Source organism: Periplaneta americana, chromosome 2 (genome assembly GCF_040183065.1).
Source record: "Periplaneta americana isolate PAMFEO1 chromosome 2, P.americana_PAMFEO1_priV1, whole genome shotgun sequence".
Classification (NCBI taxonomy): Eukaryota; Metazoa; Arthropoda; class Insecta; order Blattodea; family Blattidae; genus Periplaneta; species Periplaneta americana.
Genome location: NC_091118.1, coordinates 32330550 through 32344525, shown reverse-complemented (window position 1 = coordinate 32344525; position 13976 = coordinate 32330550). Strand labels below are relative to the sequence as shown.

At 36.7% G+C, this 13976-nt stretch overlaps 1 protein-coding gene across 1 annotated transcript in view; it reads left to right on the top strand.

Annotated features, from left to right (window-relative positions):
• The window catches only part of LOC138691912 (histone H4 transcription factor-like), a 29720-nt gene extending 23901 nt beyond the window's left edge, over nucleotides 1-5819 (top strand). The window contains exon 9 of the mRNA XM_069814532.1: nucleotides 4977-5819. Coding sequence (XP_069670633.1) covers nucleotides 4977-5349 — 373 coding nt within the window. The 3' untranslated portion in view covers nucleotides 5350-5819. The remainder of the gene's footprint in view (nucleotides 1-4976) is intronic.
• The last annotated feature ends 8157 nt before the right edge of the window (nucleotides 5820-13976 follow it).

Below are 13976 nucleotides of genomic sequence, written 5' to 3'. Positions count from 1 at the left end.
ATATTCGAGTACACGTTGCACTGCCTGTACCGTTGACTTGCCAGGTACGAAGCCATATTGCTCTGTTGGTATTACTTCCATTAGTCGGTCAAGTATCCTATTTCGAATGACGCTGGACAACATTTTAAAAGCGGCGCATTCTAGCGCAATCCCCCTGTATGAATCAGGAGAGTCCTGGGATCCTTTGCCTTTGTAAAGCACCTTTTGTCAGTGACCTCCTCCAAGAGGTTGGGATAGTGCTGAGTTCCATGCACTTGTTATATATAGCTGTCCAGATCCTCACTGTACGGAAGGGATTCCTTCATGAGTTCATTCGTTATGTTGTCTGGTCCTGCTGCTTTGCGGGGTTTGCTTCTTTGGACAACAGACCACACTTCTGCTTCTGTTATGCGTGAGTATGCTTCAGTTTCAGTGTGATTTCTTCTTGTGTCCTGTTGTGCGAGCCTCGTTCTCTGTAGCAGCTCAGCGTAGTGGGCTTCATCAAATAAAACAATATTATATTATACCATAATATTGCTTTACAGAACTCATTCATTTAAAAGGGTGGCCAGTTCCTTTCCCCCTCCATTGCATGCGTCGCTGATTAGCTACATATTATGGTAATCAGGCTTCAGATGTATACAAATAATTGTTCTTCCTCTGACACATATCACCAAGTGAGATGTATTGCCTGATAATAGATGTACAGTAGTGGCAAAAAAAAAACAGACCAACAGAATAATCAAAGTCCCCGAAATGAGCCACTGTGTATGCCACGCCCGCATTCACAAGATAGCGAGTAATCTATTGAAATTGTTGTAGTTTCGACTGCTGAGGTCCACACCTGTGGAGTAACGGTCAGCGCGTCTGGCCGTGAAACCAGGTGGCCCGGGTTCGAATCCCGGTCGGGGCAAGTTACCTGGTTGAGGTTTTTTCCGGGGTTTTCCCTCAACCCAATACGAGCAAATGCTGGGTAACTTTCGGTGCTGGACCCCGGACTTATTTCACCGGCATTATCACCTTAATTTCATTCAGACGCTAAATAACCCAGATGTTGATACAGCGTCGTAAAATAACCTAATAAAATCGACTGCTGACGTAGCCCGTTTCGAAAGCCATTAGAAAATAAGCTGATAAAATTCTTGTTCTGGGAATAATAAGTTAATGAAGTAATAAAATATCGCTGCAACCGAAAAGTATTGGGAATAAATTTGAATAAGGAACAAAAAAAAAAGTTTCCTTCCCAGGCAGGATTCGAACCACGAAAGTCTTAGTTACCAGTCTATCGTGCTCTGGAGTGAACAAGGGTCTGAAATCAGCTACAAGGGTCGGTCTGGTTTTTTTTGCCACTACTGTACATATCAGCCAGAACCTCAATCAGAGGATACGACCTGAATTTTGATTGAAAATTGTGTAGGTATTAAAATAGGCTTTGAATATTAAATTCAAGATGTTGTACATAAACATCGATGCAAAACATCACATTTTATTCACAATTTGAAAGAAAACTCCGCTACTTAATTAAAACAAAAGCATAATTCCAGCTAACTCTAGCTTCACCAAAGCTTATTGTAGCAATTCATGCACATGTTTATGTGAGCTTCCAATGCATATATCTTTTGGACACTTTAAATTAAAATTTCATAGAAAAAAAATATGTGACTAAGTGCAGGAAATTGGACCTGAAGTCGAATTTTTCACTTTTTTTTTATATTTTTTTGTGGTTTCAAAAAGAGGATGAAATACTGAGCATTAAAAAAAAAAAGAATCATGGTTCTAGGTGCTATAGTTTTTAATATATTACTTATTGAATGTTATTACATTATGTACTTTTCGAGAAAAATGTAGTTAAAGTTTCCACTTGTTTTCTTAGCAACTATAAGAAAGATTTAGGTACACTGCCGAGCAAAAAAAAAAAAAAAAAAAAAAAAAAAAAAAAAAAAAAAAAAAAAAAAAAAAAACGCAACACTTGAATAAATTTGAAATATTAAACCATAGGCTAATACAAATTATAACATTACTGTGTGCTTCTGTGGACCTCTTTGTGTTAGGCAAGTGTTAATTCATGTTTTTGAAAGAAAAGTTTACCCATTGGGTGGTTTGTGACACCATCTTTGCCACTTTCTGTCCCTTAGTCTATATTGCTGTGACATTAAAATTTACAATCCTAAACACAAGCAGCTAAAACAAATTTACAACATTTTTGTTTTCTTTTTTTGCTTATAATGGAATTCTGTGATATTGAACTCAGTTTTAAACAATGTTTAAGAGAGTTGAGATGCCGTTAAAACCCATGAAAGCTGCTAGAGCAGTGGCGTTGGTAGAAGATGACTGCAGTTTACGTTATGTGGCTCAGGTGTTGCATACAACTCCGTCGATGGTTTCACGTACAGTGCAGATGTACAGGGAACTTCGTTTATATTCTCGAAGATTGGGATATGTAAGAAAAGATTAACTTCTTGCAATAGATGACCAGTTCTTGCGCCTTGAACTGCTGCGTAACTGCCGCACCACTGCATCTAAGCCAGAAATCGAGTGGAAAAAGTGCGAGGTGTGAATGTCAGTGAGTGGACTGTGAGGAGGAGGTTACATGATGCTGGCCTGATCTCCAGAAGATCTGCTCCTGGCTCAGAACTTACAAGACAACATCGTCAAACTCGCTTACAGTTTGCAAAGAAAGATCAGGCATGGGGCGAGGAACAGTGGAGAACAGTTTTGTTCTCAGATGAGACCCAATTCTGCCTCAGATCTCCAGATGGAAGAGAAAGAGTGTTGAAGAGGATTGGAGAAAGGTATTCTCCATGCAAATGTTCATAAAGGACAGCATTTCATAGCCGTTCAGTGATGTGTGGGCAGGCATCAGTTTTACTCTACGAATGGACCTTGTCTTTGTCGAGGATGAGTTACTTACTGGCCATCGCTACATGAAAGAAATCCTTGGGGAACATGTTCTTTCTTTTGCATCATTTATTGGTGACAATTTCGTGCTCCTGGAAGACAATACATGTCCTCTCGTGGCGCGATATGTCCTCCAGTACCTCAATGAAGTAGGGATCCAACTCATGCAATGACCATCACGTAGTCCGGATCTTAACCCAATTGATCATCTGTGGGATATTTTAGGAAGGGATGTCCGTCACCATGCTTCAGATACTCTTCAAGAGCTACGGGGCCATGTATGCAACTCCTGAGTCACATAACGTAAGCTGTGGTCATCCTCTACCAACAGGACTGCTCTAGTGGCGTTCTCGGGGCTTAACGGCATCTTAACTCTCGTAAATATTGTTTAAAACTGAGTTCATTATCACAGAATTCCATTATAAACATAAAAAGAAAACTATAGTGTTGCAGCTTTGTTTTGGCTGCTTGTGTGTAGGGTTGTAAATTTTAATGGCACAGTAATAAATATAGAGTAAGGGACTGGAAGTGGCAAAGAGGGTGTCATAAACCACCCAATGAGTATACTTTCCTTTCCAAAACATGAATTATACTTGCCTAAGACAAACAGGTCCGTAAGTTATAATTTGTATTATAGTTCGATATTTCAAATTTATTCAAGTGTTGCGTTTTTTTTGCTCGGCAGTGTATTTAAGAAGCACGTGTAAAACTACGTCCTAGTTTATTATGTAAAAAAAGCCTACAGGTAGTGCAAGATGTCAAAACATTGTAATGCAGTTTTTACACCGCAAATTCGTTATTTTGTTCTCCTGTAAAATTTCCTTTCACGACTTTAGGTCCCTTTTGCATAAGTCACACACGCACACACACGCACACACACACACACACACACACACACACAGTGTGGCTTGTGCAGCAAATGCTGCAAACTAAGTTCATTAGACGTTCAAATAAACATTTTTCAGATTTATTTTCAATGAAGTATACCAGACATTCGGAAAGTTATTTGCATCCATAACAATGAAAGATACTCTCTCTCGAGCCAATACTGAAGAGAACCACGCATATAAATATCTACACCACACCGCCATTAAATACATGAAAAAGACCCAACCCCACTTGATTAAAAAATATTTGATTTTTAATAATATTATCTTACTTAAGTTTTATAGCTTTGAGTAACATGTACTATATAGCCGCCACTCAGTAAAATATAGAAATCAAAATCTAATTTAAGTTATTCTCTACATCTACTTATATAACCCCAAAACGTTTCACTTTCATATCATCAATGTAGGATTAATATGTATAATTAATGAAAAATAGTCACATCATGGCTTTAACTACAATAATATTTTATTTCTAATGGTAATAATGTCATCAAACCACCTCAAGTTTTGTAGTTTTTAATATCCAATACACAGCTGTACCCAGAAAATTACACACCACAGAATCGAACCTGTAAATTATTTTTAGTAAGTTAAGTTTTTAATAACCAATTTAATTTGAGCTATAAATATGTTAGCATTCTTGCAGATCATGGCCTTCGTGTAATATTGTTTACTGTAGTATGAGTTTTGTTTTATTCTGAAATGCAACACAGCCGACTTCGCTTCTCCTTTACAAAAAAAGCGAAGGGAATATCAAGTCGGCCGTGAATGCTATTAGCTAGTTCTCAAAACTGACGACAGATGAATTTTGGAAAATAGGAAAATTATGTTTAAAAATTGACATTTCACTGAAAACTACTATTTTTCCGAAAAACTTTGAGTTCTGAGCTTCAAAATGAGGGGTCATTTATTAAAATCCGTCCAGCCGTTTTCCCATAATTTCCATTACCAGTTCAAATTATATATATATATATATATATATATATATATATATATATATCTTGGAAACCACTAATTCCCAATTTAATTCGTGCTAAAAACAAAAATTTCGCGAGTTTAAAACTTTTGATGTTTTGACTCGATAGGGCTTGAAACATATAAAATTTTTGTTTTTATCAGCTAAAAAACCGTATTGCGCGAATATTGTACTCAGTTTGCTGAAAGCCTAGGTATAATGTATGACTGTTAGTTACACTGCAACAATTACAGGTACAAACATGATGAAGACGGTTACTTCAGGCTGCAGACAGTGCGATATGAGAGCTTGGAGGTAACGCAGGAAATGATGCAGTCAGAGTCAGGTGACAATACTGAACAGGTGTATACCGACAAAAGCTACAACCTTCGTCGTATGAACAATGGGAATGAGTTCATCTTCTCAGAAGATGAAGACGAAGATGATCCAAAAGTGCAAGAAAGTTCAGGTGGCAGAATCCTGATCTCAGTCGAAGAATTGGACGGCTGTGGTAATGTTGTGAACACCAAACTGATGGAGGCTGTTGAAGTACCTTCTTTGCCCCCTGGGACAGTTACTGTCATCCATGATGGTGGTGAAGTTGCAGAGGAGATTATACCAAATTAAGTAAACTAGTCATGTCGTATACGTAATAGCGATGTTATAATTATTTGTGTTAGTAAAGAATTGAAATAGTGAATCTGATTGAAAGTTAGATACTCACATGTATTTATGGAAGCTAGGTCAGAGTGTGTATGAATGAATTAAATTTGTGGTGTACAAATTTGTGCAGTAATCATTGTTACAAGAAATGTAGTTTTTTTACCTTCCTTTGGTGTATGTTTTTATACAGCATTTTATGCATTTATTGAAGTTTGGTCAGAATGTGTAAGAATTAATTAAATTTATGGTGTACAAATTTTTACAATAATCATTGTTACGAAAAAAAATGTAGTTTCCTTTACCTTCCATTGGTATATGTTTTTATATGGGATGTTAGGGAAATATATGCAAATATTTTGGTAAATAATAGATAAAATCGGTATAAATTAAACATTTATCTTATTGTAACAGTTTCTCCAGTAAATAGCGGTATACCAAGCAAGTATGTTTTTCAAACGAATACAATATTGAATTAATATTTGAGGAGAAAAATTCGCTCTGGCGCCAGGGATCGAACCTGGGTCCTTGATTCCACGTACCAAGTGCTCTGACCACTGAGCTACGCCGAATTCAATCCACAGCACCGGATCGAATTCTCCTCCTTCAATATTTCCCTTTGTGGCCTGACTCCAAGTTAGGCATATATGTTGACGCATATGTCCAATATCAACTGCCATTATACTAGGAGTGCACTCAGCTGAGTGGCCGGGATTCCACAGTTAAGTGCACAGTAATCTGTACAGACATATGCACTGCTAGCTATGAGAATATTATAGATTATTAATTTGTCATACAGAATAATATCTGTAATATTGACAATTAATATTTGAGGAGAAAAATTCGTTCCGGCACCAGGGATCGAAACCGGGTCCTTGGTTCTACGTACCAAGCACTCTGACCACTGAGGTACGCCGAATTCAATCCACAGCACCGGATCGAATTCTCCTCCTTCAATGTTTCCCTTTATGACCTGACTCCAAGTTAGGCATATATAAATTGTCAATATTACAGATATTATTCTGTATGACAAATTAATAATCTATAATAATACAATATTAAATGCCTGCAAGTGTTTTTTGCCTTCTGAATACTTTCAATGAATTAGCTCGTTTATCTTGAAGGTCAGCATAATAATAATAATAATAATAATAATAATAATAATAATAATATTTAGCTAACAGAGTTAAGATCGTAAAGGCATAAGTCATTTGCCATTGATACATTCCGGCTCTTTTGCAAAATAAGTATGTTACTAAGTACAGAGGCTTTTGTTACTTAGCCTACCCAAAAAGATTTGTGTTATTATTCCTATACTGTTTTCGCTGTAAGAAAAATCCTAATGTAAACACAAGCACGTGGCTGTCACACCCGTGATTGGCTCCCAGTCGAAACACTCACACGACGCAGGAGAATATAGTTCGGTATTTGGAAACTATCATCTTGTATTATTTGAAAATAAAAAATTGAATTTTAATTGTTAAATACAATGAAACATATAACTTCACTCATATGTAAAACGATGTGTAAAAGAAAAGCTACTTTTATATTTTGTTATGTATTATGAACGCGGATGAATACCAACAGTAATACCGAGGTAGTCTGTTCTTGTAACAAGCTGGCGTCACTTGAGCTCATAGTTGTTCACATAAGCACGTGGTACTGAAGTATGGCTTCTGCATCCTCGGTGTGTGTGGTTATTAAACATAGGAGTAGAAACCCTCTCAAAAGCGGAGAAAAACAAATAGTCTTAAATGTATATAATAACTTAAGTGAGGTTTAATTACAGTAATTATAAAGTGAATGTTTCCTAAGCAAATGAATGCATAGTAGTGAGGTTAGGCCTACTTGACGAGTAATGGGAAATGTTTAACATGAAACAGAATGTACAACAGTAGGCGGGAACACGTACTGAGAATCTATGGCGCCAAACAGCGGCCAATGAAGCCTCACTTCAGTCACGTGCTATTGATTATATTAGGATTTTTCTTACAGCGAAAAGATTATAGTAACAGTAGGCCTATAAGCTTGTAATAACAAAATATCGTAATACTTAGTTGCACACTTCGATCCTTCCATATATTAAGTTCACAGCTGCCACAGTGGTCTAATGAATTGAGCGCTGGACTTACAATCCTGTGGACCCAAGTTCGATCCTCGGCATACCCCTGATTTATAACTTGTGTTGGGCAAACCCATGATCTAGGTAGCACAGGGGTTTTCTCTGGGAGCTCCAGTTCTCCTGTGGCATTCCAACAAATCTCCATCATCTGATCTCATTGCAGGTGTAGCAGAGACTAGCTTTCTCTGGTGCACCTTGGGCAATGACTCTGTCGGTAAATTGGTCTACACAACTGGCTTCATATGAGTGAGTGATGAAAAAGTCAAGTACCCGCCATTTACTTACTTACTGGCGTTTAAGGAACCCGGAGGTTCATTGCTGCCCTCACATAAGCCTGCCATCGGTCCCTATCCTGTGCGAGATTAATCCAGTCTCTATCATTATATCCCATCTCCCTCAAATCCATTTTAATATTATCCTCCCATCTATGTCTCGGCCTCCCCAAAGGTCTTTTTCCCTCCGGCCTCCCAACTAACACTCTATATGCATTTCTGGATTCGCCCATACGTGCTACATGCCCTGCCCATCTCAAACGTCTGGATTTAATGTTCCTAATTATGTCAGGTGAAGAATACAATGCGTGCAGTTTTGTGTTGTGTAACTTTCTCCATTCTCCTGTAACTTCATCCCTCTTAGCCCCAAATATTTTCCTGAGAACCTTATTCTCAAACACCCTTAACCTATGTTCCTCTCTCAAAGTGAGAGTCCAAGTTTCACAACCATAAAGAACAACCGGTAATATAACTGTTTTATAAATTCTAACTTTCAGATTTTTTGACAGCAGACTGGATGATAAAAGCTTCTCAACGGAATAATAACAGGCATTTCCCATATTTATTCTGTGTTTAATTTCCTCCCGAGTGTCATTTATATTTGTTACTGTTGCTCCAAGCGACACCACATTTACATATTAAAATAGTGGGTGCAGGAAGACAAAATAGAAATTTTAAATTGTCATGGTATAAGAAATATCCTTGGCTAACAGGGTGCTCTGAGACAAATAAGTTATATTGTTATACCTGTAGTCTGTTTGGAGGTAGAAATGAGTGATCATTTTCTTGTAGGGTCTGTGTCACAAAAAAGTTGATAGAATAGCCGATAAACATCTGCTGTATAAAAAAAAAATATAAGGCAAGCAGATTTTTTCAGCCTACCCAGTATCCACCTTACCTTCGCCACTGGTTAATATTTAAGTTAAAAAGTCTTGATTTTTGCAGTGCATGAAAACATTAAATGTTTCGAAATTCATCTGAGATTGGTTTTGTTCCTTTGATTGTTGCTTATTAATCAAACAAATATTTGCACATGTTCCTCTAACACAGTGTATTTATTTTATACTGGGTGTTCATTTCAAAGTGTGTCATGACATCACTGTTGATGAGTCAGCGATTTGAAGCGAGTTTCAGCTTTTATGTCAGAGAAGTTGCCTATTAATCAAGGCGTTCAATCTGAACTTGAGAACGTGTATACAGACGTGGACAAATTATTAGACATAAATTAATTATATGTGCAACGAAGCTGTATTTATCGGTAGAAATAATGAACAAAAAAGTATTTTGCACAGATATAATGAACAGAAAATTGAGTCTTGAGGTTAATGATATTTTATGAACATTCCCTTATTCTTTATAACACGTTGATTTTGTCAGGGATGCTGCAAACCAAAGTTTGATACTTTCTTTGAATATCAGCATCATTTAGCCAGATATCAGAAAGTGATTAAATTAGTCCATGTTTTGTTGTAAGCCTCTTTTTGTTCACCTTCTTCTTCAGTATAGATCACAGATTTTCAATTTCGTTCATGTCGGGTCTTCTTGCAGGCCATGGGAGAATATCTTCTGCAGTATGTAATTAAAACACCAGTAGTACCAACATAGCTAGAAGAAAATATACTTAACCATTGGAAAAATATACCAGAAGATGTAAACAATCATATTTACAACAATAGAGACTCTGTTAATTTTACTGATAGTTGATATGACGAATTATATTATGTTTCCAAGAAAAACGTTTTAGGCTAATAATTTGTCCACGTCTGTAGTATAACTTGAACGTCGTAGCAACAGATGGCGGTCTGTACGGTCTGTGTGCTACCATAACCTCTTTCGAACTGTGTTTTGGGAGGCCAAATCGTATGCAGGTATTTGTTATCATCATTTGTGTACGGCAACATTCCACAACACAAATAAAATGCTCCGTGTCCATGTTGACCTTCGAAATTAATGTCAACAAATACGTAAGTAATCGTCTTAACCCTCTCCCATATCTCGACAGTAAGAAAAGTACTCACGTCAGTACATGTTTCGAAATAGTTCACACTCCTGCCACTACCGGCGTCACCGTACATATCGTTAAGTCCTTTTCAGAATGAATGCCGTACTTGCTAGGCAACTTCTCTGGCAGCTAGGTAATACACTTCTGCGGAAGTGTAGGAAGATTGAATTCTCTAGGCTCATCGACTTGCCACATGACGGCATACAGCGAGCCATGACACACTTTGAACTGAACACCCAGTAGTGTGGTAGTAATAATTCCTCTCTCACTAGGTCTTTCTTGAACAGAAGAAGAATATTGAATTTTCAGTCTTGTGATGAGACTTAATATATCCAATGTTTTGAAATCACTAACATGTTCCATATGAGGACTTTTTCCAAAACTCGCTTTCTTAAAAATTTGACAAAATGAGTTATATATATACACTGCATCACATATTTGAAATAACCCTCCTTCATCCTATGCAACAAGTTTTTCCAGAAGTCTTTTCGTTCCAGTGTGATTAAGTGGCAAAATTCAGTCATTTCTGCAAAACTCGCTCACTATTACTCAAGTATTATAGCAAAACTCACTTTCTGTTTCAGAAGTTAATACCTAACTATCAAAGCAGCCAGTATAATGCGATAAACTTATCATTTGATTTTATACGTTTGTAACAATGTGCAGTAATTTATATACAACAGCTGTGCTCACTCATTGAAACTAACTTTGCCAGATATTCAGTAATGTAGCTAAAGTAAGCTTAGAGATAGCTTGTTAAGAGTTCAGTAAGAATAGTTTGTCTTTATATTTCACTATGGATGGCGAATATTCTGCCTTCGTCACTACAGTGGATAGGGAAAGAAAAAGGCAACGTGAAAGTGTAACCAAAAAAAAAAAAGTTCAAAATATTTGGAGGATAATGCTGGACCTCTTGATTATTTCCTGCCCACATATAGATGAAAATTAGCTAAACGGGGACGATACGGATGTTGTGTTTCTGATGTAACTTACGTGATATGGATGGTAAGTCGATATTATTATTATTATTATTATTATTATTATTATTATTATTATTATTATTATTATTATTATTGGTTTTTCTTGTTTTTATTGCAAGTAATATTGAGATCTGTCAGTAGCTGATTAAAGAAACTAATATGCAGTCAGCATTTCACTTGTAGGCTTATTTTTTTTTAGTAATCTACAAAAACATTGTTTTCAATTTTTACAGAATTTCAGAACGACTTGTACCTCAATACCTCAAAAACTGATCAGGATGCTTTCTTGCTGAAACATATGGAATTTAGTACTCCTAAAAAAGCTACTGTGGATCCTGAAGAGGCAAAAAGTCTGAAGGAAATCTCCATAAGATATTTACTGATGAAAGACGATGGCAACTTGGTCTATGTATGTGCTAAATCATAAAATATTTTATTATATTAAATACATGAAATCTAACGTACAAAATGTAATTTTTAAAAAGCCTTAAATGTTTCCACTGTAATAAATCAGGGATACAGGAAAATTTTTTTTCTAAAAGATGGTATATGTTTAAAAGGATATAAAAACATTAAATTTTTATATTTAAAATCCATTTACCTGACATCCTTAACATTTCCTAAGATCTACAAAATAATTAGAGAATTTAGAAAGCGAATTTAGCAAAAGTGATCATCATCATCATCATCATCATCGGCATTACGGCCCTTGTAGTTTAGCCTTAGCCTCCCTCAGAACATCAGACCAATCACTCCTGTCTAATGCTCGTGTTCTCCATCTTCTAATTCCAGCTTTTGTTAGGTCAGCCTGAACATCATCCAGCCATCTCAATTTAGGTCGTCCAACTTTCCTTCTTCCTACTGGCAATGCATCTAGTAGAGCTTTGGGTGTGCGATTGTTCTCCATCCTGGCTACGTGTCCCAGCCACTCGAACCTTCTGAGTTTTATGTCAACAACAATGTTAATATCTTTATATAATTCATATAACTCAGCATTTGTTTTGTTTCGCCAAAACCCTTGCTCATAAGTAGGCCCAAAGATTTTCTGTAATACTTTCCTTTCCCAGGCATTTAAGATCTTTATTGCCCTTTCAGGTAAAGTCCAGGTTTCACTTCCATAAAAGTGATCATATTTTAAACATTCCTGACTGGTTGAATTCTTAGGTAAAAATTTTACTTTCAAATTTGATTTATTTGCGTCTAAAATGTACGTTGAACCCCCCCCCCCCCCCCAAAAAAAACAACAAATGTGGCTCTTTACTCCTTCTTGGTAATTAGATTTTTGTCTCTCCTGAAAATTTTAGTTTTTCCAGAAAGCAAATTTGGAAAAATGGGCCTCATTGTTCAAGTCCCGAAGATTCACTTATTATGTTGACTAATTCCAATGTTCTCTTTCATTATCTAAAGATAGCAATAACATAAAAATGTTTGTGTTATCATAGTCTATTTTTGAGAGTAATGTATTTTGTTAGACTAGCAGAACTTCAACAAGAAAGTCTTGGTTGACTGTTGGCTCAGTGGAAAAGTTTCGAGACAGACATTAAACCATTGTGATGACACCACAGTCTAGTTTCTTCTTAATTATTCCTGAGCTATATCCAATTAGTCAGATTTCTGCATATCCTGATTGGCGCGATCCCAATTAGTCCGGATAATTGGAGTTCTACTGTAATATCTTTATTCCAGTGGCGGCTCCTGCATATTTCTTAAGAGGAGGAAAGAAGTTAACAGCGCAAAATGACACCTTCTTGAGAGAAACAAGCTATAAATTAGCCTACATGCATACATGTAAGACCAGGCAGTGTTAGGGTTGGCCTTCCCTTTTGTATAGCAACAATCTGCTTTGTAAACTGAGTTTCCTAAATTGTCCAAAATATATTATGTTTTCACTTCCATTCATTGTTGAATAATTGCACAAATTAACAATTACAAGGAAATTCACAACCTCGAAGCATTTTTCAAACAGCATCACATGTGTTGGAAGAGACCAGCTACTAACACATAACCGAACCGTTTTGCGGAAATGGGAATGAGAAATAATCTGTTAGGAAAGCGAGAACACTGCACCACCCACGTGGTCTGTGTTGCCACATGTACATTTTACAAGTTCAGTATCACATGCTTTTGAAAAATATCAGTTCTTGTAAAGTCATACTACCGTTATTGTTCAAAGCTGCTGGTGGCCGAATAATTTTTTTATGTTAAAATAATGTAGTTTGGAGTACTTTCAATTTCAAATATATTTGTACAAAACTGACAACTTGGCTGTTGTTCTGTCTAGTAGACAATGAATGGAAGTGAATTTCAGAGGCCAAAAAGATCTGCGATACTTAGAACTACTTCCTCTTTGTTTTATATAAATCCAACTTCAACTTTCAGATATTCTCGAAAGTTTCAAACCATGAATAGTAGCTTATATAAAGTGCAATGAATAATATATTTTGAGTTATAATTAAAAAAAAAAGTTTATATGGTGTCTTTCATAGCTTTGCGTTAAAACTGGTTTTATTGTGTCTCCTCCTAGATGTGTTATAGTCTGGTTGAATGCAGCATCGTTAGATGGCAGCAGTAGCGAGCTTGCTGCACTACCAGTCGGTTTCTATTTCCAGCCCATGCGCTGATTCAGAGGAGGATCTCCTCCCTATCCATTCATGTTGTTGTTGTTTTCTAATGCCAGGCATTTGACAATAAAGTCATTTGACCTCTTGCACTCCAATATTTTTCAAAGATATTGTCATGGTTAGCCACTGACGCACAGATTTTGAGATGTTCTGAATCCATTTCTTGATTTGAGTTGCACAATGGACAGTTAGGAGACTGATTCGAGTGCTTAAATGGCAAGTTGTAGCCGATTTAAGTGAACACCATATTTTAACGTTTTGGTGGCTACTTCATTTACACACAACCCCCAGAATGTCTGGAGGACCACACCTGCTGTTGGTCGACGGGTCCATTGGACCTAGCTGGGAGATCTTGTTGATCACCAGCTTTCCCTCCTTAAGCCACTGGAGGACGATTTTAGTGCCATAGCAGGTCAGCACTAGGAACAGAAAAGTAGAAAGAGGAGGAAGGAAAGGGAAATGAACCCTTAGGCCTCGAATGCTCTAATACTGTCGGGGTCGAAGAAAGTAAGAGTTCAGTCAGAGCACTGGATAGGAAAGGGTAAAGAGAGAATTAGGTATTGAATAGAGGAAAATTATACCAAATTCGGTCATTAA